Here is a 26747-nt window from a genome sequence, read left to right as displayed (position 1 = left end):
CAGAAAAAAAAGCAGTCATCATGGAGGCTTTCTGAAAAACTTGTACCAAAACACTAAAATAGAGAAAGCTCTTCAAGGAAACAAATTCATTGAAGCTTCCTCACCAACCACAATGCAGTTCAACTCACTAATCTTCAAAGTACAAGCTGCTTACACATAAAAAGCCTTTTGTACGATTAGGAAAAAGGACTACCCCCTTCTTTCCCCAAATTGTGTTTTGAAATAGCTACTTCAGCTTGAACTGGATCAAATTTCAGAGACCATGGGTCAATTTGAAAGAGCAGCTACTAGCACAGCTTTTTTGGTAAGTGATTAAGAAACTAAATTGTACGGCACAATGGAAGAGAACGCGGCACTGCCAGAACGTATCCCACAGTAGCCGGCCTTGCTTAACACCAGACTCCCGCAGTAGCCGATACACAACGTTTCAGAAAGCTGCGAACACTTCCCCGAGCAGTAACAATCACCACTAGCGCAGCACTTTTCTTTAGCAGATCTCCTAACACTACAAAGCAGGACAATAGCTCTGTTCTCGTTTCAGGGCAGTAGAAACAAAGAAAGGTCAATGATTAAGCTCAGTAGCTCATTCAGGAGCAGGATGTGAGCTCTCTCTGCCGCTTTTTATCCCTGCCAGCCCTGTTCTACAGACACAGTGAGAGACAGAGAAAGCGGGGCAGGGAGGAGTGGCAAACACTAACAAACTCCGTTGCTCTTCTCTGAGCTGAACACCAACAAGCTCGGGGAAAGGGAGCTGGTGGAGCGCTGGGGCAAGTGGTCTTGGGTACAGGAGGTTCTGCCTCCTGCCTGCCTCCCGAAGGAAGAAGAAATTCACTCCTCTTACTCAGCAAATCACCAGAGAGTTCAGACATGCTGAAAGCCCCTCAACAGGAAAGAGTTTCAGTGCTTCCTTCAGAGCCACTGGGCAGTTGTAGGGAATAAGTCAAGCATTATTCAGAAAGGCCTTCAGAGAGACAAGGCTTTGGTTTTTCCCTAGAGAATGTGCCTCAGAGCCAGAAGGACAGGATGTCCTCTACTCCCCAGGGACAAAAAGCTGGCCTTGGAGAGCCACTAGGTCCCTGTGCAAAGGAACTGGCAGCATCAAAAAGTGCGCGTGTGCCATCTGCTGGCAACAACTGCACCCGAGACCGAGCCAGCCCAGAAGCAGTGCAGGGCCAGTCATCTCTGCTTTAACTTGTACAGTGATAAACAGGAATATTCTGAAGGTCTGTTTCATGCCCTGGTACAAAATGTATCCTATGCCCTGTAGGATATAGTGGCTTAAGGCATACCCTTTAGGCTGAGGAGAGGTTTTGCTAACTGTGATTTAGATGTGATTTGCTAACTCATTGATTTACATGACCAAAGCAGTACATTCCAAGTTGTAAAGCAAACCTAACACAAAAAAACAGTGTAATTCTGCACTGTAAAAGTGATTATACAGTCTACACACAAAACCTTGAGTCAGTGACAGAGAAATTTCAAATGCGCATAGCAAGCTATTAGTAACCACTACAATGTCTTCACTATGGATGTTCTCTAACCTGTTACAGGGTCGTTTTCCAAAGACATTCGGCTGAAGGCAGGCGTGGCATTGGAGATATCAGACAGTGTGCGACGAGCAATAGCAACTGGTAGTGGTGGCTTGGGCACATCATAGCCATCTTCTTCATTTTCTGATTCTTCAGGGCCATTGCTGGCAGTGGCTGCTGCCAGATCCCCTTCATCTAGAATAAGAGACACGTTCTGAGCTCTGGGACTGAACAGAGTCTCTGTCCCTCAGGGCAGACTCTGAGTTCCCCTGGAGTCCACAAACACTGACAGGACACAGAACTATGGCTGTGCTGCCAAAACCCCAAATTTAGAGGAAGCTCTTTCCAGAAGGTAAGGAATTAAACTGCCCTAGTATTATATTCAAAATGTTTATGATACATGTGGGCTGACCGCTGCTGCAGCTGCTCACAGCAGCTAAGCCCAGAAAACAATTTTCCAAACAGCAATTTTTTAAACAACTGCTGAATACTTTTACAGTTCATTCCAACTGGGCTTCTCAGCAACATCCCCACATACAGTTTGCAGTACACAGAACCAAATGTTTCCACATACATCCTAGCTGTTTTAACAGCAAAAGCATGCAACATTTCATTTAGTTTTTTTTTTTTTTTTTTAGCACGCCCACTCACCAGAAGTGTTGACAGTCTCAAAAGCAGAGGACGCTGCTTGGGAGTGAATGTTGTACATTGCCTCGTACATACAGCCGTCCGTTTGCTGGTCACACTCTAATACTCTGAGGGAGAGAATGCACATTTCCTTTCAGACAAGCAACGATGGTCAGCCATCACCTAGATACTGTGCCTGTGACTCTGCACACATCTCTGCTCCAAAAATGAAATCACCACCATTTTGCGAGAGAATATTTGTTCCTGTGAATGCTCTAATATTGTCTACTGCAATATAGCAGATCAGCTCTGAAGAGTTTGATACCGCCAGAAAACAACCCTTTAATGTAATTTTGGATTTCGGTGGCTGCCGCTGCTGTCAAAGGACTACCAGCAGAAAGAGGTGGGAGTGGTTATGTGACTCCTTTAATGACTATAAAAGGTTTCTGCAAAAGAGCAGTAGCTGCCTTTCATTTACAGTTTGCTATGTCACTCTAAATCTGGTGAGTATCAGTGGGGGAAGTCAGCAGACAGAGCAAGCAAAACCTCCACCCTAGTAAACGAATGTGCTTCCCTGAGGCATGAAGAGGAAGCACAGTACATACAAACAGAATCTCACCGTAAACTCTGAGTCATTTCCAAAGGCATTTTGAGCTCTGGTTTTTGTGCAGCAGGACCTGGAGGCACCACAGGCAGAGAGGATGGTGACATGTATTCAGTGTCTTCGTCACTTTCCGACTGTTCCCCAGGTGGCAGTTTCGGTACAGGCAGTGGTCTGGAGGCAGAAGAAACAAGATAGAAACACTAGAAAAACATTTAAGCCAAATCTAATTAATATCAAAGCAGCCTTTCAAACTCACAGCTGAAGTAACAAGCAGTCATTTTAAAATGGATTCTCTCTAGAGAAAGAACCTGGCTTTCAGGATTCTCAGCAGCCCAGCTGCAAGGTCACACTGGCACAAAGTCATTGTGCAAAAGGAAGTTGACAATATCATACACACATTTTACATCACCTGCTTCACACTCTATATTTAGAAAGACCAACTTGGAAGTGAATTTACCAAAGAGCTAAAGGAAACTGTAGCCTGATCCAGCGCAACCGGCCAAAGAATAGCTGTGTTGTACCTGCAGTTCTGTCCCATGACTTGAGCACCCATCTCACACTCTTACATATCCAAAAAATGATTTAGAAACCATACACAAGCCTGTTTCCTGTTGCCACATCCAAAGGTAACTACCATCACCCACAGACCTAAAACAAGATGCTAATTTCATCTAATTTTTCTTGATTGTGTGCTTTAATAATTCTTCAAAGATGGAAACTTAGGCTGACAGAGTTGTGTCAAATTCTATCCCTGGCACCAGCATGGAGAGAGACTTACAATTTACCTTTCTACTATTACAAAAAAAGCACATTTGTTAGAAAACAACACACCTGGCAGCTAAGGAGTAGATAGCATTAGCAGATGAGGAGGGTTTAATTTTGGGGTGCTCACACTCTGAGGTTGCTGGTGGACCACCGCTCAAGCTCTGAAAGAAAAAATTCCAAACCAGGAATTAGAAACACAAGGCCTATCAGCACAGTTGCAAAGCTGTCAGCCAGCATGGCGGAGCGCAACTATGCCCCCCACCCTTATCTCAGACCCCAGATGACTGCAAATAACTGACAGCGCAAGGGGCACAGAGTGGAGGAATCCCCCAAGTTCTCACCCAAATGGGTTAATGATCATTGGCATGATTGGGGGGATGCGGAAAGGCAACTAGACTTAGCTAGAGGTAAGAGTAAGGACGGCCAAAATAAAGGCGTAATTCTAAAAATGCTGGGGGCTTGTTTGGAGGCAGCTTACGCTTACAGGGAACAGTGAGATAAAGAACTAGCTACCCTCCAAAATGAAATGCAGGCCCCAAAACAGCAACAGCTACTGCAGATAGAAAACAATCGCACCAACAAACAATTGAAGGTTGAACAAGATAAAAGGAGGGCAGTAGAAGAGAAGTTTTAGGTGATGCTGGCTAAGCAGTCTAAAACTTTTGACCTTGCCAAAATACACCGAGTGCTCACTGACCCAGAAACTTGGGATGGGGACATCTAGTTTGATCCAGAAAATGATCAACCCCCCCGCCATGGAGAATGGGGAAGGAGATAGGGAAGATGAGCTGTTGATAAAAAGGACAGCCCCCATAGTAAAACATAAAATCACTATGGGACCCCAAGGAGGCAACTGGCGGGAGGCTACTCGTACCACCCTGTTTCACCCCTTGCAGACAGCGAGTCTCCAGGAAAAATTCTGTCGGAAACCTGGAGAAGCGGAGACAGAGTGGGTAATAAGAATAAACAAACTGGGAGGAGATAGGATAATATTGGACAGGGTGGAAGCAGAAGGATTCTGGGGACCAGGAGTTTTCCTCACGGAAGGGCCTCCTGACAACCCTGCTCTGCCGGGGGGGTCACCTTCATTCTCTGACTTCCTGGGCTGCCTTTTGGGCAGGAGGAATCGATCCCCATGAGCGGGGAGAGCCATTAGTGATCCCCATCCACACCTTAATGGGATTGACTGAGGCAGTAAATGAGGCCGCCTGTCTACAAGCGATCAGGGAACGGGGACGGCTAGGCCACACGCCTATATCGTCCCCAGTGGACCCAGCGTACCCAAAGCCATTGATAAGAGGGTTGCCACATACCTTGAAGATGTACTTAATTTGACAGCAGGAGGAGACAGAGCTCATGCGACAGCATAACAGGGCAATCCAGGAACCTCAGCAGCAGCAACAACCCCTCCCCATACCCACGTGGGCTGCTCTCTTACACCGAGTGGTCACCCATGGACTGGAAATGAGATGGGATGGGATGAGCCCGGCCCCGGCCCCCCAGGGGGCCCCGGCACTCATCAAATAAGGAAAGCGGCCAGAACTGCAGTCAAGGGGGAAGGGAAGTCCACCCCGCAGGCAGAAAGAGAAAGAAGAAATCAGCTGTGGCACCCAGCGCTGCAGTTAGGTGTACCTAGAGCTGCTTTACACGGGCAGACAATACAGAGGGACAATTCCTAATCTAATAGATGCCTTTCGGCACGTGTCCCCTGCAGGGCAGGAAACAAGATTAGATAAAGAGGAAAGGAAACAGGAGGGCACTCTTCCCACTGCACCTCTGCACACCAATAACCACTTCTCCCATCTCTGTGAGGAGTTAAAGGCTATACAAGCAAAAGACTAGTGGGCCCCGGATGGGTATTGGGCCTCCCCATCTGGAGAACAGAGGCATTCCAGTGGGACCCCACGGAAGGACCCCACATTGGGGGATTTAATTCCTCACAAAATACGTCTACTCACCACTGGGTTGTCCAGGCTGAGCGTGCTCCCAAGCCGATGGGTGTCAGCCCTGGAATCCATCTGAGAGGGCAAGGAGAAGGGAAGCGAGTGCCTGTTTGACAGTTCTCTCCCAGCCCAAGGGTCACCAGGGCTGAGAGCTACAGAGGGGGCTTTCGGAATTGGTCGGGATGGCCACGGCTCGCCCTGACGGTTGGAGGGCACAGGGGGAAGTTTGTCTCTCAAAGGACAGTCTCCTGGCGTGCAGGGCAGGGGACGTCTCTGAGGTCGACTCTCGGTTCCGATGCAATGTGGCCTGTCCGGAGGGGGTGGCGGTGGGAGATCTCGGAGCGTTGGTGGGATCGGCAAAGGTTTATCCTTGTGAAGGGTACCTGGAGCAGCCTGGAAAGCAGCAGAAGAATGTAAAATACTGTTTAGCAAAGGTAGTCTAGCCACAAAATATAAAAGGGTGGGAGGCAGCTGGGAGGAGGGTGGGTTTTACTTTTTGTTTCACCTTTTTTATACAATAAATTATCTCAGCAGGTGCAGATACTCATCATTTCAAAAATTTTCAGCTGCAGATTATTTATACAAGTTAACTTCCATCAGTGAGCAAATCATAGAAATGGTTATTTTCTTCTGCCTGAACTTTCAAGCATAATTCTATTACTTCATTCAAACCAACTGAAGAACCACTGCCATTTCTTAACCAACCAGCAAATGCTACCAAGATCACGCTACTGTCTCCTGCTGGTCAACCAGGAAAACAGTTTCTCTCTCTCCCAGTCACACGTATATATCATTCCTCCTTTGGTTTTGTATCTGAAAAGTGCTTGATGGAAAGATTTGGGAAGAAGAGGGAAACTGGGACAGAAATATAACACCTTCCCACATCTAGTTCACCGTCTAGAAAAAAACACAAGTCCATAAATGCAGCTACATGGGGCATAGGCACCAATGGCTGAGACTGAAAACCAGTGAAGATACTGTTAATAAGGATAACTTGGTTTTTCATCAGGAGGGCACCGGTCAGCCTAAGTGGCCAAGTACTTCAGGTTATGCCTATCTGCTTTCTGGCAATTGCATGGAGGAATGGGAAGGAAGACAGAACCTCTAGATGGGAAATAGGGACTCTCCAACCATGGATTCCCAAAGGAAGCATTTGCTTTCAGGACAGATTGGGTTGTCATGGGGGAATGGAAGGAAAGGTGGCCTGACAGGACTGTGGAAAAGAAAGAAGAAAAAATCATGTGTGAAAGAATTTAGGGACATCACAGAGAACATGAAGGGTTCACCAGAACACTCCATTGCCCTCCTGCCCCACCAACATGATATCTGAAAGGGCAAAAAGAGTGTTTTACCTTTGAAGTGGTCCCAGGACTGGACGCCCCGGGTGGATTGGACACCCGTTGCTGCAAAAGATCCAGTCGTGGTGGCACAGGAGGAAGGGTGGCCTGCGGAGCTACTGAGAATGGAGAAGGAGGACGCTCGACCTGAAAGAGAAAAAATAGGGAAATTGATAAAATTCAGCAAAGCTCCTTTCCTCTAGAGAGGCTGGTTCTTATTGCTTTCAAGTTCTGTGACCGGCACTGCCTTCAGTATCGCTGTTGGTAACAAATGACTATATTAATTACAACCATACATGAGTAAATGAAAGCGCTGTCACAGCACAACAAAACTTGTCTGGAACAAACCTTGAAGATCACCAGCGTGCTCAACTGTGGCACACAACCACAAATGAACGTTTAGCAAGGGCACAATAAAAGACAAACTGTTTTCCTAGAGTAACAAATCTGCCTTACCAGGATTCGAGTAGTAGCAAGCCTGTCTTCCTTTTGACACCAGAGGGCATGATCTGCTGCAGAAAAAACTTAGCATCGCAGTCACCACTGCGCAGACTGCCTTACTACAGTGTCATGGTACTTGCAGCAATCATTAGCATGCACCAAAACCTCTATTTTTGTCCCTGTAAATCTGTTTTTCCATCTAACAAATCAGAACAGTACCTATTTTCCTCTTCTTTATATAATTTATTTTACAGGAAAGGCTAGTGCCCTGTAACTTTGAAAAGCTTTACACACGTTTGAATTCACTAGTGCCAGCAAATAGAGAATACTAGCCTACTGCAAACCACAACAGGATGTCACATCAAGGAAACTGTGCTTTGCTTCCCCAAGCTATGTATACAAAAACAATCTCCGGGAACACAGTTTGTAATTTAATACACTATTTCACAGGGTGGAAGCTAAAGAGAAATCTCATCAGTGGTAGGTAAATCAGAGCATAGGATTCTTTCTGACCAGGAAAAGCAGCTTATTTTAGTGGATTCAGTTATTAAAAATTAGTCAAATTCAAAATCACTTGCCTATGTTAGCAGAACAATGCTAACTGCAGATGTGCAAGAGCAGCAATGAGCTTTTAAAAAATACATGCAGTGATTCATAAAGAATGCCTCTCTTGTGCACATCTCCTGGAAGGAAGTAGCACTGATGGTAGAGAGTCATCAGACCTTTATTATACAAATTTGTCAGACACCATATTAAAAGATGACAGTCAAATTGACTTCCTCAGGAAAATAGCCTGCCCTCTACCCAGCTAGTCATCAGAACCTTGGGAACACTATATCTGGTTAGTTATATTCATCACTGGGGAAAACGGATGAATTTCTGCTGATACGAGCAAACTATGGCTAATAAATCAAAAACAGCATTGCTAAGCATGCAGGGAAGTGTTTTAAACCTAGACCTTATGTTCCAATTGAAGTCAGCTCTTTCACTCTTCAAAGGGCTGACCAAGACCTCATCTTCCAAGACAACACACAAAAGATCACAGATTTTGAAGTGTGACCAGTATTACTTAACTGAACCGACAGCATGCAGCTAAACCTAAATCCCTGTTTATTTCATCCTCTGTATGCTGACTAAAATCCTTTTTTTTGTGAAGTCTGACAAACCTCATGTGCACGAGACACTGAGACCACAGAAAACTGATGGAGAACATGCAGTCTTGGTAAATGCTGCCACATCTACTAGCACACACTCAAGTATCCTTACTTTGGTACCAGCTAATTCTTTCATCATGAAGAGGGAATCATCAGCTCTATCATCATCGTCATCATCATAATTGGGTGAAGGAGTTCCTTCTGCACCTTGCCGTGATAATCCTCCTCCTCCTCTGGGATCAAATGGGTCTACTACAATCGGCTCCGTTCCTTTGATTTCACAGCGGCAAAAAGGACAACCCTGGCCTTCTGATTCCTTCAGAGAAAAGAGATATAACAGCCACTAAGATGCAGAAATGAAATCCATGGATAATATACAAAGAGGTTTAAACATTTCATGTTGAGCTACCTTTTGAATGCAAGGAAGAGAGAAAGGCAACCTGTGCTATAAGTATAGAGGATTTTCTCCCTGCAGTAGAAAAAGTAGACTTTTTTGGCAAGTCCTCACACTTCTTGCCTATTCCTCAACTAAGAGACCAGGCATCTGACTAGCTTCTCCTGGGCAAGTGAAGCTGGCACTGATGCACTGGTATTACTGTAATATGAGCTTGTTTTCAGTTCCACTGCCTAATCTCCATAGCTGGAAGAAACTAAACAGTTTTGAGAAGAAAGAGTATATACTACTTTTGTAAAAGAGTAACCAGCATCACTCTGGGAGAGCAACAAGAGGGCAAAGCCTAACCTGCCATGCAGTGAGACAGGAAGTGCACATCAGATGGCCGCATGGTTCAATCTTCACATCCTTGTCGTTTTCAGCACAGATTTTACACAGCTGGAATGTGGAGCCCATCTCGCAATACAATTCATATTGTTCCTTGGGGAAAGAAAGACCGACACCGTTGATACTGGAAAATAACATGCCTGATTAGTCATAGCTACAAGAAATCCAACACAAGATTTGCAGGAAAAAGTAAATAAATTCCAAACACAAGAACATAGCGCAACAGAGCAGAAGTCTGAAAAGATTCCACTGTGATTTTATGTGCTAGATATATCTGACAAGCCTTGAAAAAAAAGTGGACTTGAACTTATCCCGCATTTTTATTTAGATGTCCCAAGAACAGCTTAGGAAAGCAAGGTCCACAAGCACAGACATGCTAGATGGCACAGAGGAATGAATATTTGGCAGAACATTCTAAATAAATATCTTAAAATCTGTCAGTCCCACATAAAGGTGAAGCTTTATTTAACCTTTGCAATCTCCTCTCCCCAGCCCTATCATTCAAAGATTTCTACCACTCCTACAAGATGCAATACAGTAGCTTTAAAAACAAGCCTTCAGAATACTGGTTTATAAGACAGAATTGTATAAACAGCTAAGGAGGCCAGAAATCGGGAAGAAAGCAAACAAGTTTGATAGGAAAGAATACTCTGCTCACCTGTGTAACTTTAATGTGGTCCTGAGGTGTGGGCTCACACAAGCCAGTCAAGTCAGGATTCTGATTCCGGCCATCGGGAAATAAATAACTGCAAGAAGTTGGAGAAAAAAGAAACTCTATGTATGTGCACATATGCACACGAACTCACACACAAACACCCATATAAGGTCCCTTTTGGGGGTGGAGGAGGAAAGAAGGAACAAGGGTGAGAAGTAAGGGGAGAGAATTCAAGGTGTTTGGAATTCAAACAAAGTTTTGGAATAACTTTCCTATCAGATCAAAACCAAACATGCCATTCTTAAAAATAGAAAAGAGAAGCTTGTTTTCCTTCCTGGCAACTTTTTTTTTTTTTTTTTTTTTAACAGAAGGTTATGGCCCCAGCCTTCTCTTCTTAAAGCATCCTACAGTGAAACTGTAATATCCAAAGTAAGAAAACTGAGGATGTAATTTCAGTTGCTGTGACACAGGTTTAGGACCCAACTGGAAAACAGGTCATGACAAGGGAAATGCTGACAGACACTTATTCTCTACAACTGCAAAGGAGAATAGAGATACGCAGTGCAAAAGATAGCTGTCTGAGTATTCTTGAGTGCCAAAATAGTTAAGCATATGAATTATTCCACTGACATCAATGGGACATGCTTGAAGTGTTTTGCTGAATTGAGGTCAAAACAAAAAGGAAGAGCTGAGAGATGTGCAAAAGGGGCTTAGCGATGTCAACAGAGGTTGCTTGACCTCTGCAACATATTGCCTCTACCATAAAGTAGATAATGTCTTATGAACCCAGAGGAATCATTTTAACATTCAACTGATTTCAAGACCATACCACAGGATTAAGATGCATAAAACAAACTCACAATAAAAAAGGGCAAAAAGGCAAAAAAAATTTGATGTTGATACAGTTACTTACAAGCCTTCCCTGAAGCCATCAATCAGTGCTTGAAAGAGAGGTTTGTTGTGGGGGATTGTCTGAAGAATGTTCCCATCTGCAGTAACATAACCAATGGCCCACTGACCAAGTCGTGTACAACTCAATCGGAAAATATAACTGAAAATAGACGAAGGAAAAGAAACTTCAGTTTAGACTGGAACAGGCAGAAAAGATTAAATATCAAGTAAGCAGCCTTTGTCTGGCTATCTCAAGACAACAAACAAAAACTAGTAAGAATAACTGGATGATTTATATCAGCTTTTCTCACTTTATCCCCAAGCAGATCAAAGGAGAACCTTGCAATCTGATATGAAGCAAGCAAAGTATCCAAGCACTGGCCTCAATGTGAAATCAAACCCAGGATCCAGAGCAAGAAGTGTTAGCATCCTCATAACCATTTGTTTCAAATTAACTTAAAAAAACAAACAAACAACCCCCGTCCCCCCCAAAAAACCCAGGCTGCACAAGGTTTCCATTTTCAAAACCAGCACAGAACTAACAGTCTTCTAACAGTCTTCAGAAATGAACTCTTGACCCTTCACGCACAAAGAGAAATTTGTTAGCTCTGTTGCACTGGACCAAGTTACACCCAGGACGTTAGCAGCCCAAAGCTACTCAGGTCCACGACCCTCCCAGAAGCGTGCGTTGCCCCATGTCCTCCCAAGCCCACCCAGCCCGCAGCATCACCTTGCAGCCTCCCTCGCCTAGCTTGCCGCTTTCTGCCAGCGCAACCAGTGGTCAGCTGCCCTGGCTATCTGTCTGAAGTTGGCTTTAAATGTAGACACTGCTAACCAGGGCTGCAATCCTTCAGCTCTCCTGGTTAGATGTAAATATGCCAGGAAGCTATGGGACATATTGATTCCTTCCCTTATTCATGGTCCTAAACTGCTCACGGTCTGGGCTCACTCTGCGGCATACGTTTGCCTCAGTGCGTCCTGCTCACGCCGGTGGGAGCTGGTGTGACAGCTGGGGGTGTGAGCAGGAGGTATGTCGCCACATGGAGGATAATCTCTGAACACAGGGCAAGCTGGTTTTTTTCATATTTAAATTGCTGAGAAAGGAGGACAAAGACAAAAAAATCCCAACCTCCTCGGGCCAGTGCAATAATCAGAGATGTTAGCAAGAGCAGTCCAAAAGGCCACTGCTGCCAAGCACTAACCTGCCAGGTTTGTGAATGAACTTCTGAAGCCGGGCTTTTACCTCATCATATGTTAGGAATGCCATATAACCAGGATGAGTCACCGCTAGGCTATTCCAGTTCCTGAGCAGAGAGGACCATGGCTACAGAAACAACAAAGAAATATATTAACCATGCACTTCTAGAAGGTATCAACATGTACAATATTCCTTAATCAAACGAGTCAGTTCTTCAGTTAAAGAATCAGATTTCTTATGCCACCAGAAATCCAGCAGAAGAACTAAAAGCTATATTTTCATGCAGCAGCCTCAGAATTTGAGTTTCTCTCTTGCAGGTGATACCAATATCATCTTAGACAGGCTTTAATCAAAACTCCTTTAATAAACAGCAAGGAAGAAGTCACTGAGGTCACAAAAAAGACAACCCAAGAACAGCTACCAATCTGTACTGCTTCTGCAGAGAAGATGACTCATTACTGAGACAGGGATAGAGATAGGAATTTAATAAGATTATGTACGGGACCAGAAACCATGACTAGTCGCATCTCCAACAGCGACTTCCTATATGGCCTCAGAAAAGTGACCTCTCCTCTCTGTCTCAGTTTCACTGTGTGTAAGATGCTTGTGACTATTCCTTAACCACCTAACCCCACTTGGGTGTGGCAAGGATTACTGGCTAGTGACCTCAGTGACTTCTTCCTTGCTGTTTAGTAAAGGAGTTTTGATTTGAATAAATAAACTCATACATGTTTAATATTCCTAAAAATGATGCAGAAAAAGTCAAAACAACAGTCTGATAGATTTCAATTCTGAAGAAGGGCTTCTGTGTCTAGAATCTCATCTGTTTTTTCCACATTTATTAGCTTGTCTAATAGAAGATATTTCTTCTCCCTAAAAACTTTGCTTCTCTTTGAAATTGCAGCTACTCTTAGTTTGCTCTTTATGTACTACAGTTGGAAAAAGTACTGAATGAGATCAGATACATTGCAACACTGAACATGGGAATTTTTCAGCTAGACATATCTTAATTACAACCCACCCTATCACATGGGAAAAGGCAAGTCAGAGCCAAAGAAGTAAGTGTTTGTTCTTGTAAATATCCAGTTGCACCATCAGAAGCTGTGCTTTTGAGCTCAGTGCTATTAATGACCGTGGGTTCAAATTTTACCTATTATTAATATCCCTTCAGTAACACAGATATTTCTTGCACACGGAACACAGAACGTGTACACAACATCCTGGCTGTGTCAGTTCAAATGCCAGGAAACCCAAATTTCCATGCTCGCACTCCATCCTGAACATCCCCCACGGAAAATATATCTGACAAGAAAAAAAGGACACAAGGGAAGACAGACTGATAAACTAAGCTTCACATTTCCTGGCTTATAGAAGTTGTGTCAGAACTTCAGTCTAAAAGTGACTTTTGAAAGGGAAAAATTGATTCACAGAAGGATATTGAATGTGCCTTACAGTTGCAATTTATATTTAGACAACTTTTTCTTTTTCAGTCAGAAGTTCTAAGCATTATCAAAACTTGCCAGAGGACGAGGGGCAAGAAGACCAAACCCATTACAGTATAAATGATGTTATTTTAATGTGGAAAATTTGCTTTATCCTGGGGCAAGTGTCTAACTTGAAGCACCAAGATACATATTTTTCAGCCATTTCTGGTCAGTCACATTCCTGAATTCTTACCTGAAAAAGTCGTGTGAAGATATCAAATTCAAATACTGAAATGTAGTCATTGCACGTCAAGTCAATTGTTGACTTCAGGGCCATGGCTTCAAGCCCCGAACTGATTGGATGCACTTCGTGCAAGGCCTGACGGAAGCTCTTCCAAGGAACAATAGTCCTGGGGAAAACCAAGCCATTGGTAAATGTGAGTGACTGGAGACCACCTCCCTATACAAACCCTAGGTATTTTATTTGTGAGTATATGCCTCGTGATAAAGTGAGAGAGGAGGAAACCTCCTCTTTCCTAGAGGAAAACCTCTAGCTACAAGAGATTTATTCACATTATACAAGCAAAAGATTTCTTGGTATCACAGGAAATTAGCAGCCAAACGGACATCAGTCAATTTTCTGTGCATATATAAAATTTTGGAATCTGAAGCCCAGCTCTGCTTTCTCCTTTCCCTTTGTTTGCAGTCCTGTCATGTCACCACGGTCAACATGCATGCGCCGGGGCTGTATACAATACTCCCAGGTGATAAGAGTTTCATAACATTGCAGCTGGTAGAGAAGGAGTTAATAGCAAGCCCTTTAGCAGAGATCTAGATGGTTAAAAAATAAAAATTAAAAAGTTCTAAACAGTTCTCTAAAGAAGGAATAACTAGAGAAGTAAGATAACCAGAAGCCAAAGCAGAGGCTCCTGTATAAAGAAATATTTTCCTTCTTTTAAAACATCAGGTGGAATAGATACATAAAAAAAACGTACCTAGCTTCAGACCACTGCGTTATTCATGAGTAAACATATTACTGCTTTTTGTTCTAACACCTACCAATTAAATTCTTCATGTGAAGTACTTTTTTTAGTTAGAAAGTAGTGCCCAATTTGCTTAACTTTAATCATCAAAGGTTGCTGTGGACACCTCTAAAGATCATTTAGTCAGCTTTTTACTAGATATAAAAATTAAAACTGACATTTCAACTGTTTATACCTAAATATATGTTGCACTTAACTTTCTCTTCCATTCTATCTTAACCAATCCATTATGCAAACTGAAGAAGAAGAAGAAAAAGCTTCTTTCAGAGAAGCCAGAAGAAAGGTGACTAAGTGATTAGAAAGACTAATTGGAGGGAAAATGAAAAGAATTTAATATAAGAGCTTACCTAAAGGACAACTAATACTGGGGGCATAGTAACCTTTAGAAGAAGAAAGCATATTATTCTGCTAGTTTGTGCAGCTTACTTAGAAGTTAAGGAATTAACTTAAGGAGAGGAAAATTTAGCCTGAATAATTTAGGCTGAGTAATCCAGAGAAACTGTGACAGTAAAACAGTCTCCTAGGGAAAGTGGGGAAAGACCCATCACTTGACACATTTAAAACAAGACAGGACGAAGAACTGGAAAATATAACGCAGCAACAATCCTGTACTCGACCCCAGAGAGTGGACCAAATGACCTAATAGGTCTTTCCTATTACATGTTTCTATGATTAACCTGACAAAGACCTTTCTGAACCAGAAAAGAGGAGCTGAATTTTTAAAAGTACATAACTTTGCTGAAGTTTGTTCCCACGTCTCTCATTATAAGCACAGTTAGAAACTTACTTTTCCCCAAAAGCTTTCCTCCAAAATTCTGCAGCATCTGCCTTGGTGATCCGGAACGTGTCTCCTTGGAAAAGGCCGCTTGGGAAAATACCTTTGAGTTCTGCCAGCATATGGCTGAATATCAGGGATAACTTTGTCAGGTTACGCCTACAAAAGATCACAAACACAACAGTTTCTTTTAGAAAAGAAAAATATGGCTTTGTGCTGTGAATAAAACAGAATTAGTATCTATTGCAATTCCAGAAGTATCCCAGACTACAAAAATCTTCTTATTTAGGACCACATTTCAAGTATACACCTAGCATTCAGTACACATCCATCACCCAGCACTTACCAGTGAGGTCTGCATTTCTCAAGATGTCTTTCCACAACAACAAATTTGCATAATCTCTTTGAGGTGGGCAGGTAATTCTCAAGGCAAATCCAAAAAGAGGAAATAAACTCACAAAAAAGTCAAAAAACATCATCCAGACCATACCTATTAAGCAAGAGCATAATCAGAACCTAAAACTCACCAGAGGCCTTTGCTATTTGGCCTGAAAATTTCTTGTGAGGGCACATACAACCGGTCCTGCCTTGGATCACATAAACCGAGTGCCCTCCCAAGTCTCCAGAGGGTCCCAACACAGTAGATTTGCTCAGAGAATGGCTAACTGATACCAACAGGACCAGCTCCTAAGGAAAGGTCAGAACACTCGCAGGTTTTTTTCATGAAATGTTAATAAACTTTCACACAAAAGCCTGATGGTCAGAGCGTTTACCCAAATTGTGCTGGGTAATTGTCCAATTGGCAGTTACCCCAGCTCCCTTCTCTGCCTGATGAGACTCATATTTAGAGTGCTCTAGTCCATCAGGGTATGCCCTTTTCTAAACTGCAAAAGGACGGTTGAGAGATACTCTCTGCTTGAAATGTAGCCAACATGCAAAAGCTTTCCAAGGCCAGAAGACAGTAGGACTACCAGCTAGCAGAGAGGATACGCCAGATTTTGGGGTGCTTCGGGCTGTACAGTTCACATGAAACCAGCACTGGGTTAAAACCAAATTCTAGCAGTACAGACTGCAGCTCAGGACTGCCCCATCCCAGCTTGTGGCCTAAACAACCAGATTAAGGAGATAAGCTCTATTTTGTAACTGTGCTATGTAGTAAAAGAGCTCAAAGCATCAGTGCCTGTAGCAGTACAGCAATACCAAAATAATGCTCTTCCTATCTCAGAGTCAAAGCAATGGCACTAATATACACTAGAAAGATGTCCCTCTACTCATACGTGGAGAAATGATTTATTCACTAGTGGCTTTTCTTCCTCTCATTCCTTTATCCAAATGAAGAATGACCCTCTTCTCCTCCTCCACTCCATAACATTCCCCAGGTACTAGGAAAACAGAGTTGGAGCCAAGACACAGGGATATTTCTAGGCCAGGGGCTTATTTTATCCCCCATGTCACATGTTTGAAGGTAAAGGAAGGAACTAGCATCATGTGAGACAGGACAACTACTTCTACAGTCATGCCCAACAGACTGCATCTCGTCAGGAGGCTGCAGTGAGCACCAAGGCATTGCACAGCCTCAGATATGGTGCTGAGCAACCCATCAAGTTCTTTTGCAAATTAAACTAACCTTGAATATTGAATCACTTGGAGAGGGACTAGGAGCAACCCTAGACATGGAGTAATTTCTTAACCTCTTGTTCTCCAAGTTCTCTCACTAAGTATGCTACTATTGTAGGATGCCATCTCCCGGAAGACAGCAACCTTTGGCAGCAGACTAAGTCCCCCCCAGCTTTATTCCTTCACCATTTCTCAGTATTCACAGTTGGATTGGTTCCAACTTATTCATCTTTTCATCAGGCATTTTTCAAGTACCTCTTGCTCCATAGGTGTTGCTCCTAACTGAACTGCTAATCTTATTCACCTGCCTCATCATGCAACAGATCACCTACCACCAGAGCCAGGCAACCACCTTCAGTCTTGCTGCAAAAACTCCCCCAGACATTTGGCCTTGAGTCTTCTAGCTACATGTCAGTCTTTCACAGAGCCTAAACTCAGCTGGAAGCAACTTACTTGGCGTGACACAATATTCTATCATTCACTCAGCTCTTCATTAAACCTTTCTCCATGCTACAGTATAGTCCAGGTAGACTCAAAAAGCCTTTTCACATTCTACAAATGTATGCAAGAATCAGAACCATAAACCTTATTTGACAGTAGTTTTCCTCTCACATCCTTACTTACTCAAATACATTCCAGTTTGTGTCTCAGCAATGGAAACAGCTCAAAGTGTTTACTGAACCTGCCAGCTTTACAGGAAGGGATTCTGGGTTTTGTCATTTCATACATGTCTGATCCCAACAGGTGCTCAAGATGAACTGAAGTAAAACCACTAAGGTGCTCTTTTTGGGACTGCTCCGCTCAGTAACTCTGCTCAGCATTCATTTAGCATTCCAACTGTGTGCATTTTAAAACACCTATATGATTTGGGGTGTTTGATTCTCAACCATTTCCTTTGTTGTTCGCTGATCTTCACCATTAGGTAATAAGCCTCGGCTGAGAGGGGCTATTAGCAAGTTCACCTTGCCTTATTAATGTTGCACAATTTCCATTCATGTTGTATACTCAGTCACATTAAACCTTTGGAGTGGTACTGTAATTCCTAAACCTTTCTAGAAGCGAAAGTTTATTTGTTGTGTCTAAAGTACAGGATCCTGCGTGCAAAGGTAAGGGATGATGCCTACAGCTGCTGGTGAAGTCTTACACAGTTCAAAAGGAAACCAAAGGTATGATGTGACTTAAGGTTGCTTGTGCTCTGTTCCACTGATGTTCACTGGAAAAAAAAACCAATGTTTTTGAAAGTGGTGGTGTAGAAAAAAAGCTGAAGTAAGTGACCTGTATCTGAACACCAAGGTAACAGCTTTCCATTGGATGACAATCACATTTATAAAGAACAGTAGTTTAGGACCTTGATATATGGATATGCAAAGAAGCTGCCCCAGTACATAAGTAGGCTGCTACCTTATCAGTAGTACCTGCCTGTGCACTTTACCTCCTGCGTGTAATGTTAAGTAATTCAGAGTTGCTTATTCCTTTTGCCAGTAGGAGACAAACAGCTTTCCCATTATGGTAGAAAGACTCGGGTTAAGAGGCATGGGCACTGGCTAAAGCTGCCGAGAAGATGACATATCTGTAACTCACACCCCAGCTCCTCTGCGTAGGAGGTCACAAGCTGGGTTCCCACTCTGTCCCTGCAATGCCTCTAGGTGACAAACACTAGAAGAACATTGCAAGTCAGAGACTCCTGCTGTGCAGCTTGTTTCTCCAGCCCTCTGCTGAAAGTTTGCACTTCAAAAAGTGAGAGGAGAGACAACAGTTTATAGCAGTGTAGGACGAAAAGCAAAAACCATGCTATTTTGAGTCGTTTAATTCATTCACAATTCCAGGGGCAATAATGAGACATGGAAGTTGGCATTTACTCAGTTTATGAAAATGGAGGATTCAGCTACCATTGCTAGTTGTTTTGTTACAATAACTGGGACTAATTTGTAAAAATTTGATTCTCAACATTGACAAACAGAGACACTTTCCTTGAAAGGTTAGTGTGCAACCGAGCGTGCAGAGAAGGTAAATGGCGTCTCACCCCTACCTCACTCATGCAAAGCTGCTTCCACAAGGTTAGCAATCCTAAAACTGCTCAAGGGTATGGCTCAAGCTAGCACTGACTTGCTAGCACTGTAACACTTGAACAAGCAGTGTCATATTTGTTCACAAATTCAAGACATGCTTGAAGCTAATGTATGCAAGAGTTGATGGAAGGAAGTGAAGTCTTTTGGGGCATTTTTCACGTACAGCTGTATGGTCAGACAAGTATGCTAATGCTTTTCTGAACCTCAACCTAGAAGCTAACTGAACAAGTGCATGTTTTAAAGCAACAGCTAATACTGCAAAAAGACCAGGCCTATTCCTGTGGTCAGCTGCTTATCACTTTCTGTTAAGAGCCTTCTCCCTTAGCCGAGTTCCAGTGAGTCCTTGCACTCAGCTGAGCGTGTCATTTGAATAAGGTGGATTTAAAAAAAAAAAAAAAAAAGATTTTACACTCACACCCATGCATATGGAAGGACTCGGTGTTTCAAAAAGTTACTAATACCTGAAGATTTTCGATTTTCCATTTAAAGTTACAGCCACTTTGTACAGACATTCAGGTGTAATTTACATCAATAAAAGCAGGAAGAACACTAAAAAGCAAACATGAAGTGTTCTGAAATTTACTGCTCTTATGTGCGAGTAACTAGCTTTTGACACACAACAACTAGCCACCAATCCTGTGCTAAAAGAACATGTTCTTTAAGAGTGCACTCCTTTATTTTAACAGGCCAAGTTACACCACATTTGTAAACGCATACAGACCAAACACACACTTGCAGCTACAGCAAACATTTTTATTGGCATATCAAAGCTTAGTTATTATGGTTGCCTTTTATTTTTAGTAACATCAGCAAAGGTCCTCATCTCCATTCCTTCAACTAAACAGAAGAGTTATCCTAGAAAAAGGGTAATATTTTCAAAGAACACTTAAGTGACTTAGACCAGAGATTCCCAAACATTTCTGGCCACAGACCTCCAGCAACCTCAATATTTCTCATGGACTAGGATGGTCCCCTACAAACAGTTACCAGGAGTTGCTGTGGATCACGTACCAGAGCTATGTCAAGTACAGCTGGGGAATCTCTGTCTTAGGCACCTAAATCCTATTGACTCTCAGTGGTATTTAAACATCTGTCATATAAGCACTTTTGAAAAGGTTACCCAGGGCCCACAAGCCACATCAGGGAGCTCTCCTCCCTGTTGCAAGGGAGCCCAGCTGCGACACCTGTGTCAGCTTCAAAGGGAAAAAAACTACACAATGTTTCTGGGCAGTGGTTACATTCAGACACGAAGGGCAACAGTGACAGTTTTTAAGCACCATTTCATGTTCCGGAGAGCATTCATTCACACATACCTGCAAAATACGTAGCTCATTGTTAGACAGTCAAACAACCACATACTTAAAAGTGAGCCCTTAGAAAGCCCAAATTTTTCTGCTCTACACAATAACCAAATATTTTATTAACTAAGCGTCTGCAGCTGTAGCGTGGATGCATTATTCCTCCCATATATGCCGTGTTTACAGACAGGTTAACAGCTTCTTCAATAGCTCTGAAATATCCCCCGAGCCTGCTCGGCTGCAATTACACCAGCCTTTCCAATTCTGCTACCTTCAGGGCTTGAGAGAGGCAGGTATCAAGCAACGGTTTTGGGGTAGGAAAAAACAAAACCAGACAGAAAAAAAACCCCACACCATCGTGAAACAAAATCCTTTCCCCAGTTCCCCAGTGCTAATTAATCAGCTGGCTGCTCCAGGCCGGGCCAGGCACGTCCCGCTGCCGGCAGCGGTGCAGGCACCTTCCTCTGTCCTCCCCTCCTCCGTGCCCCTGCCGCTGCGGTTGCGCTACTTCCTTCCTGCTTTGCGACTGTTTTTGCTCCGCGCATCTCAGCGGAAGTCGAAAGGTCGACCGAGCGCTTCCATTCGCCCCAGTCCACGGGCCTGGCCCCAGCTGGGTTTGCTGGTGCTGCTCCCTCCCCCAGGTCCTACTGCAGATTTTTCTTTTCCTGTTTCCTGCTCGCTGGACAAAAGCGCTCTTCCACTGCGAAGGCTCGGTCTTGCAAAGCCGTCAATGGCAGAGGACGATTTTAATCGTAGCATCGCCTCTCTCAGCTATGTTCATGCGATTAGTTAAATTAATTCCAGTTACAAAGTCATACGGCACCTAATGCAGGTCATGACTAAGATGCCCTGTTTACCTCATGGCAATAAGAGAAGATAGATTTTTGCCAGTGCCAGCTATAAGGTTTTCGTTTTGTCCCCATGTTTCTCAACTACTTCACAGCTAACCGACTGACACAGTATAATTTTGTGCTTGACACACAGCAAGGAGATCGCTCCATTGGATGATTTATAGTCTCAGATATTGTGCTTACAGGCCATAATTTGACATGAACATATTGTCAAGCCTGCAAAGCTCATTTTATTAAAAGCATGCTACAAACACTACTATCCAGAAGAAATGAAGAGGTGTACCACAAGACAGCCAACTCCAAAGTGCTTCACTTCTCCAAAATTACCATACATAATTCTTGTTTATGATCCAATTATCAAGAGAATTTTGGTATTTGCATTCCCATTGACTTTGACTGCATTTGTGCACATCGGGTCTTTGTAAGTGAGGTTCATCATCTCAAAGCGGCTGCTTTTGACAGAGAGCTTCTTCAAGGCAAGCTAAGATTTAAAAAACACAGCCACACCTCCACCTTGGCCCTACAACAAAATTCGAGCTAAGCATGACTCAACTGACTTCATTACAACACACTTTCTTGAAAGTTCTCTGTTTCATAAAATCACTGCCAAACTAGCTAAAATCGTAAGTCACCAATATAGATTCAAGAGGGTAAAAAATTCAGAGCAGAGGAGCCAAGCTACTGTAAAACCATCCTACTCACAGCTCAAGAGAAGGCTCTATGCATTAACTTGACTGTTAAAAGGACATGACCCAGAAAGGCAGCTCACAAAAAAGTGCACTCTCAATACACTGGAGGAATGACTACAGAGCACTTTTTAAAAGTCTGCTTATCTAGCCCAATGGAAAATTAAGAAAAAGCACGACAGAGGATGTGAGAGTGCCTGATGGTTTGTTTAACACTGAAGCCATTGACTGAAAGTCAAGAGTCTCCTGAAAAAGATGATGCAGTTTCAAATCCTTCTCTTCCCCACAGGACTCACACAGCCACCCAGGACAACTCAGACCCACCACTTCCTCTCTCCACAAATTCCACAGTTACATGGTCAAAGAATCACAAGTTGGTGGCTTGGAAATGAAAAGGTCACTCAGTTAAACAGAGGTAAAACACATTCTAGTCACTGTACTATTCACTACTGCTACTGGAAACTTATATTTTTAAACAACTCTCACTCCAAAACAGCTTCTGCAGTTCTGCAGCCTCGTGTTGCCAGTGACCCCCCCATGTAAGGAGACAGTTTATGATGCAAGAACACCAGAATTATTTCTCTAGTTGAGCAGTTAGTGCTTGCTTTTCTGTGAATCACACCTCAATAACCGTACTGACAGATAAAACTTCCTTTAGTACTTGAATATTCTTTTAAACATGAGACAGTTTTAACTTACATTTTCTGATGCCAAAATGGTATTTACCTTGTATTCAGTTCTGTTAAGTCTGTTTAACCACAAATATTCTACAGCAATTTTAGAACTGAGAATCCTAATATTAATGGTGCTTCAGCTGGGCTGTGCGAACCCTCCTGTAGGGCAGCATCCTCATTTTGTAAGGAAGCCTAAGAGCAGAAGCACAGAAACATTTCATGACCTGAGTCACTTTCACAAGAGAAGGGCAACAGAGAGGAAAACCAAAGCCCAAACACCACATCTCGGGCCTCCATTTGAGCAGTAACTGATAGACATTAAGGCTTTAATGTCTCTTAATGTCTGCCAGATAAAAGCTACTCTAAGATTATTTCTTCTGTAACCACTTTACACCTTACAATTTTATATTTTGAAGATTTAAGGGTTCAAAAAAAAAACTAACTTTTTAAACAAGTCGAGAAGCATGCCAAATGCACCTTTCAGTAACCACAAAGGTGTGAGGCTGTCACAGAACACATGCTTTTCACATGTTTCTGACTAGGCACCAGACATTAACAGTTACTCAATTCAAACAGATAAGTGGCTGCACCTGGTTCCAGAGAGAACAACTGTATCTTATATCCTGCTACCACATCAGCCAGAAGATTTTAACATGCTCTTCATGTTAGCACAAAACTCTAGCCCATGCACATATGCAGAAATGCTTGAAGTGACCCTGAGCAGACTTTTATAACTCTCCAGCAACTTGAGCCCTCTACACACAATAATCAGTTTTAAAAATAGAAACAACGGAACTACTTTCAACAAAACTTGCAACACAGGAAGTGAATGAAATTCCATTTAACTATTAGTGGCTCAACAGAAGTCACCTTACAAAGTAATGCTGGGCCACTGATCTGTAAAATTTACGGTACTTCCACAGGTTGAGTAAAATAGCAGCCTAACAGTAAACTAGACGTTTTAGAACCAGCAAGTTAACTGCCCATGTATAGAATTTTGCATAATCAGCTACTACTACATTGATTTTGTGGTCTAGGTCTTTAGGTACCCTTTGGAAAAAAGGAAGACAACACTTAACGTGTTTATTACCTCTTGATAATACAAGCTTCAGCTCAAAAGATAGCTTTCCATTTAAAGAACTATAGGCTTCACTGTTTCATTCTTCATAGAGCTATAAAAACAACTGATTACTTCTGCAGTTTCAAAACTTCACTTACTAAAACAATAACGTGGGAATAGGAACACACAAACCACAGGACTAGACAGTTTGTCCATTCTCAGTCTAATCCCATTTCCTTTAAACGCTCAGTTCTCAACAGTAGGCTTGTATAACCTGGATAAAGGGTAGCACTGTTGCCTCCTCCGTGGAGAGGTCAGTTTGCATCGGTGGATGCTACACTCGTTCACATGCCTGGATAGGGATGTTAGCTCAAGCACAAAACACACTGCTCTAGCTCAGGTCCAAGCGCTGAACTGCCGCCTTCACAAGACGCTGCACCTGAGCTGGCCTGTGTGAAGCCAGATCAGACATGACTGCATCCGCAGCACGCTACCCTCCGCCTGGTTAATCTCTGCAGCAAATCTGTGTACAACAGTTGCCACTGCTGTGAAGCTTTTCTTTTACAATTAACTATTATGGCCACTGCCAAAATGCAATAGTTCACTAATGAAAGGCATTCTCTCTGTACGCGCTATTTCTTTCCATTCTAACAATTTTTTTTAAAGTGGGACCAAATGTAGCTTTAAAGATGCAGGAAACTAGACAGGCCAATTCCTTTATCACAACTTCAGATAATCTTATTACACAAACCATACACGTTTCCTTTCTGATTTTGGAATCCTATCGCTTTCCAGCTAACTACACATACACCAAAATATGACGAGTTCTGGAGTAGAGCACACCAACCAGTTTAAAGCATCACATAAAATACACCAAATGAAAAAAATGACCAGAAAACCATGGCATACATGTAGTTATGCACATGGTTGTGACAGATCTGAAGCAGAAAGAGAACAACTTGTTTCCTACACAGTTCAGTTTGCTGACCAGAAGCACCGACCTAGCCACCTTTTAAGGATCTGAACATAGTCCTTAAAAAGCTCAACATATCCTCAAAGCATCTGCAAGAAAAAGGATAACCTCTCACCTACGTAACGGATTAATGCTTTTACCAGGTTCTTGGGACTACATAGCAAAACTTGCTGCTCAGATCAACACTATTTATTATATCTATATTTGACCATTTATACTGTCAGCAGTAAAGTCAAAACTTGTATTTTAGGGGCTACTTGTTATAAAGGATTACCTACATTTAAAGGGAAAAACAGAAAGCAAAACCCCTGTTTTCAAATCAGGTAAGACTTTTGCACCTCCCTTTAAGGAAACCCTCAGTAGGGTGGTGATATCCAAGAGAGTTCGGAGGGGGCTGAAGAAGTGTGAAATAGGGAGCCTTATTTTTTTTGGCCACACTTTAAGCTCTGCTGTTTCACTCCCAACTCAAATCCTGTCGACATGCTGAAAAAAAGGTATTTTACAAAAAAAATATATATATTCCTGTGAAAACTCTTGTTTATGTCTACTTTTAAATCTTCAAAGACTACAATTGCAGAGAATGGCAGTACTTGCCCAGGCTATAGCTGTCCTGCTGCATAATTCGGAACCAGACCTGTACTTTTCCCATGCGCCACCACCACGTCCAGCCTCTCTAATGTAACTCTGCAGACATTTCTAGGGGTGGGTAGTGGTCAGCGAGTCCCATGACCTGAGCCAGCTGCGGGTGGCACACAACTACAAGTGCAATCCCACCCGCCTGCCACAGCAACGGGAACAGGGCTAAGCAAGCCAGCTCACACAGCTAACACCACAGAAGGTGTTGCTTCAAAATGTTGCCAAGCAGCTGCTCTGATTTTGTTCAGCACCTTCTAGCAAGCTTAGTTTTTCAACACCATGCTGCAATCCTGAAGAACTTCACACACCGTAACACCATCTGTTTTCCAGCTGAAAAGGCCATGACTTCTTCCAACTTCCTCAAATCAACAGCAACCCAAAGCATGGCATCTTGGCCCTTAATATACAGGCCAAGCACACAAGAAACAAGACAGTTGCCAAAAAGCACAACCACATTTTTGCCAGCATCAAGAAATCAATCCACATTTCAAAAGAAAATTACAATCAACTAGACTATGTCCTTGCAGTTCCATCTGCAAAATCAAGTCCCTGGGATAAGACTTCTACAGAACTTCACAGTATTACAAATTCTGAGGGGAAACAAGCTAAAATGAATTAAAATCCTACTTCCTTACTGTGCAATAATCCAAAAGCTTACATTTGACCCTAAACTGCTTTTTAAGACAGTGGCCCCATTCTTGACAGAAAGAAAACTAAAATAAACGCAAGTTCAGGCCAATTATGTTAGTTTTACTTGAGTTCCATAACTACCACCTGAACTACCAATTTAAAGCCAAATTAAAGAGAAAATTCTCAGTCCTCTCTCCAACAACATTTAAATGATAATGAATTTCTCCTTGGGTAACAAGCAGTTAGTTAGTGTTCATATGCTGGAGACTGGCAAGGAAACCTTTCTTGTGGGCAGCTTTGGAGCCTGTTCTTTTCTTTACGATGTTCTAATTTAAATGCAGATGTAGACTTCTCACTACTGTTTTTTGTGAAAAAGTCTTAGCTGTATTAGAAGGAAGTGACAAAAGAAGGACTTGCTTAAAACATGCACCATTTGAGTTTTGCATTTTATACCATCTCTTTTCCACTGGACAGGAGTGTGTGTTGGGTGGTGGTGGGGCAGCATTTCAAAGTATGACATTTTAGAGCCAATCTCTCTGAGGGCTTTTCTGGTTCATGACTTAAAACAAGTGCTTTTAAACTTTCTCTTTAAATTCCAATTTTTTTCCTCAAGTCATTCTTCATTCATTTCCTTCCCCTTTAGAGAATATGCACGGTCATTTCCAGTAGACATAAAATACTGGAAGCCTTTTCCTGTGCAAATTAATAAGTCTTTACATTGGAGCTGCAGTGAAGTATGAAATCCTGCTGAGCCAGCATCCCTTAAGATCACTGTCAGAACGACAACATTTAAATATAGACCAGCTTCCCAAATCTTATTTGCAATTTTATGTTGTCAGGAAAGGGTTTATGATATTCCCTGCATAACCTTTTTCTCTACAGACCAGTTAATTCAGAGTTTGTTTTCCCAAGTATGCAAGCTGAAATAGTAAAATAACTTGTGCAGTTTCCTAAACACCCAGTCTACATCCTGAGTAATTACTTCTCCTCAGCCTTTCACCCACCCTCCAGCTTACATTAACAGCATTCTCATACAGAACTGTTTCCGATGGTTCAATTTTACTTAGGTAATAAGGCTGAATTTTC

At 42.6% G+C, this 26747-nt stretch overlaps 1 protein-coding gene across 2 annotated transcripts in view; it reads right to left on the bottom strand.

Annotated features, from left to right (window-relative positions):
- Nucleotides 1-26747, bottom strand: part of CBL (Cbl proto-oncogene) — a 47392-nt gene that overhangs the window by 6094 nt on the left and 14551 nt on the right. For both annotated transcript variants that reach the window (XM_067310098.1, XM_067310099.1), the window contains exons 3-15: nt 15180-15326; nt 13603-13759; nt 11930-12051; nt 10750-10887; nt 9840-9927; nt 9143-9274; nt 8513-8716; nt 6821-6952; nt 5484-5861; nt 3592-3686; nt 2776-2931; nt 2181-2284; nt 1542-1724 (exon numbers count right to left, since the gene is read on the bottom strand). In XM_067310098.1, the coding sequence (XP_067166199.1) occupies nt 1542-1724; nt 2181-2284; nt 2776-2931; nt 3592-3686; nt 5484-5861; nt 6821-6952; nt 8513-8716; nt 9143-9274; nt 9840-9927; nt 10750-10887; nt 11930-12051; nt 13603-13759; nt 15180-15326 (2036 nt within the window). The remainder of the gene's footprint in view (nt 1-1541; nt 1725-2180; nt 2285-2775; nt 2932-3591; nt 3687-5483; nt 5862-6820; nt 6953-8512; nt 8717-9142; nt 9275-9839; nt 9928-10749; nt 10888-11929; nt 12052-13602; nt 13760-15179; nt 15327-26747) is intronic.

This window comes from Apteryx mantelli, chromosome 23 (genome assembly GCF_036417845.1).
Source record: "Apteryx mantelli isolate bAptMan1 chromosome 23, bAptMan1.hap1, whole genome shotgun sequence".
In the NCBI taxonomy this organism is placed as follows: domain Eukaryota; kingdom Metazoa; phylum Chordata; class Aves; order Apterygiformes; family Apterygidae; genus Apteryx; species Apteryx mantelli.
Note: the sequence above shows the minus strand (reverse complement) of the source record. Positions and strands in the feature narration are given on the sequence as shown.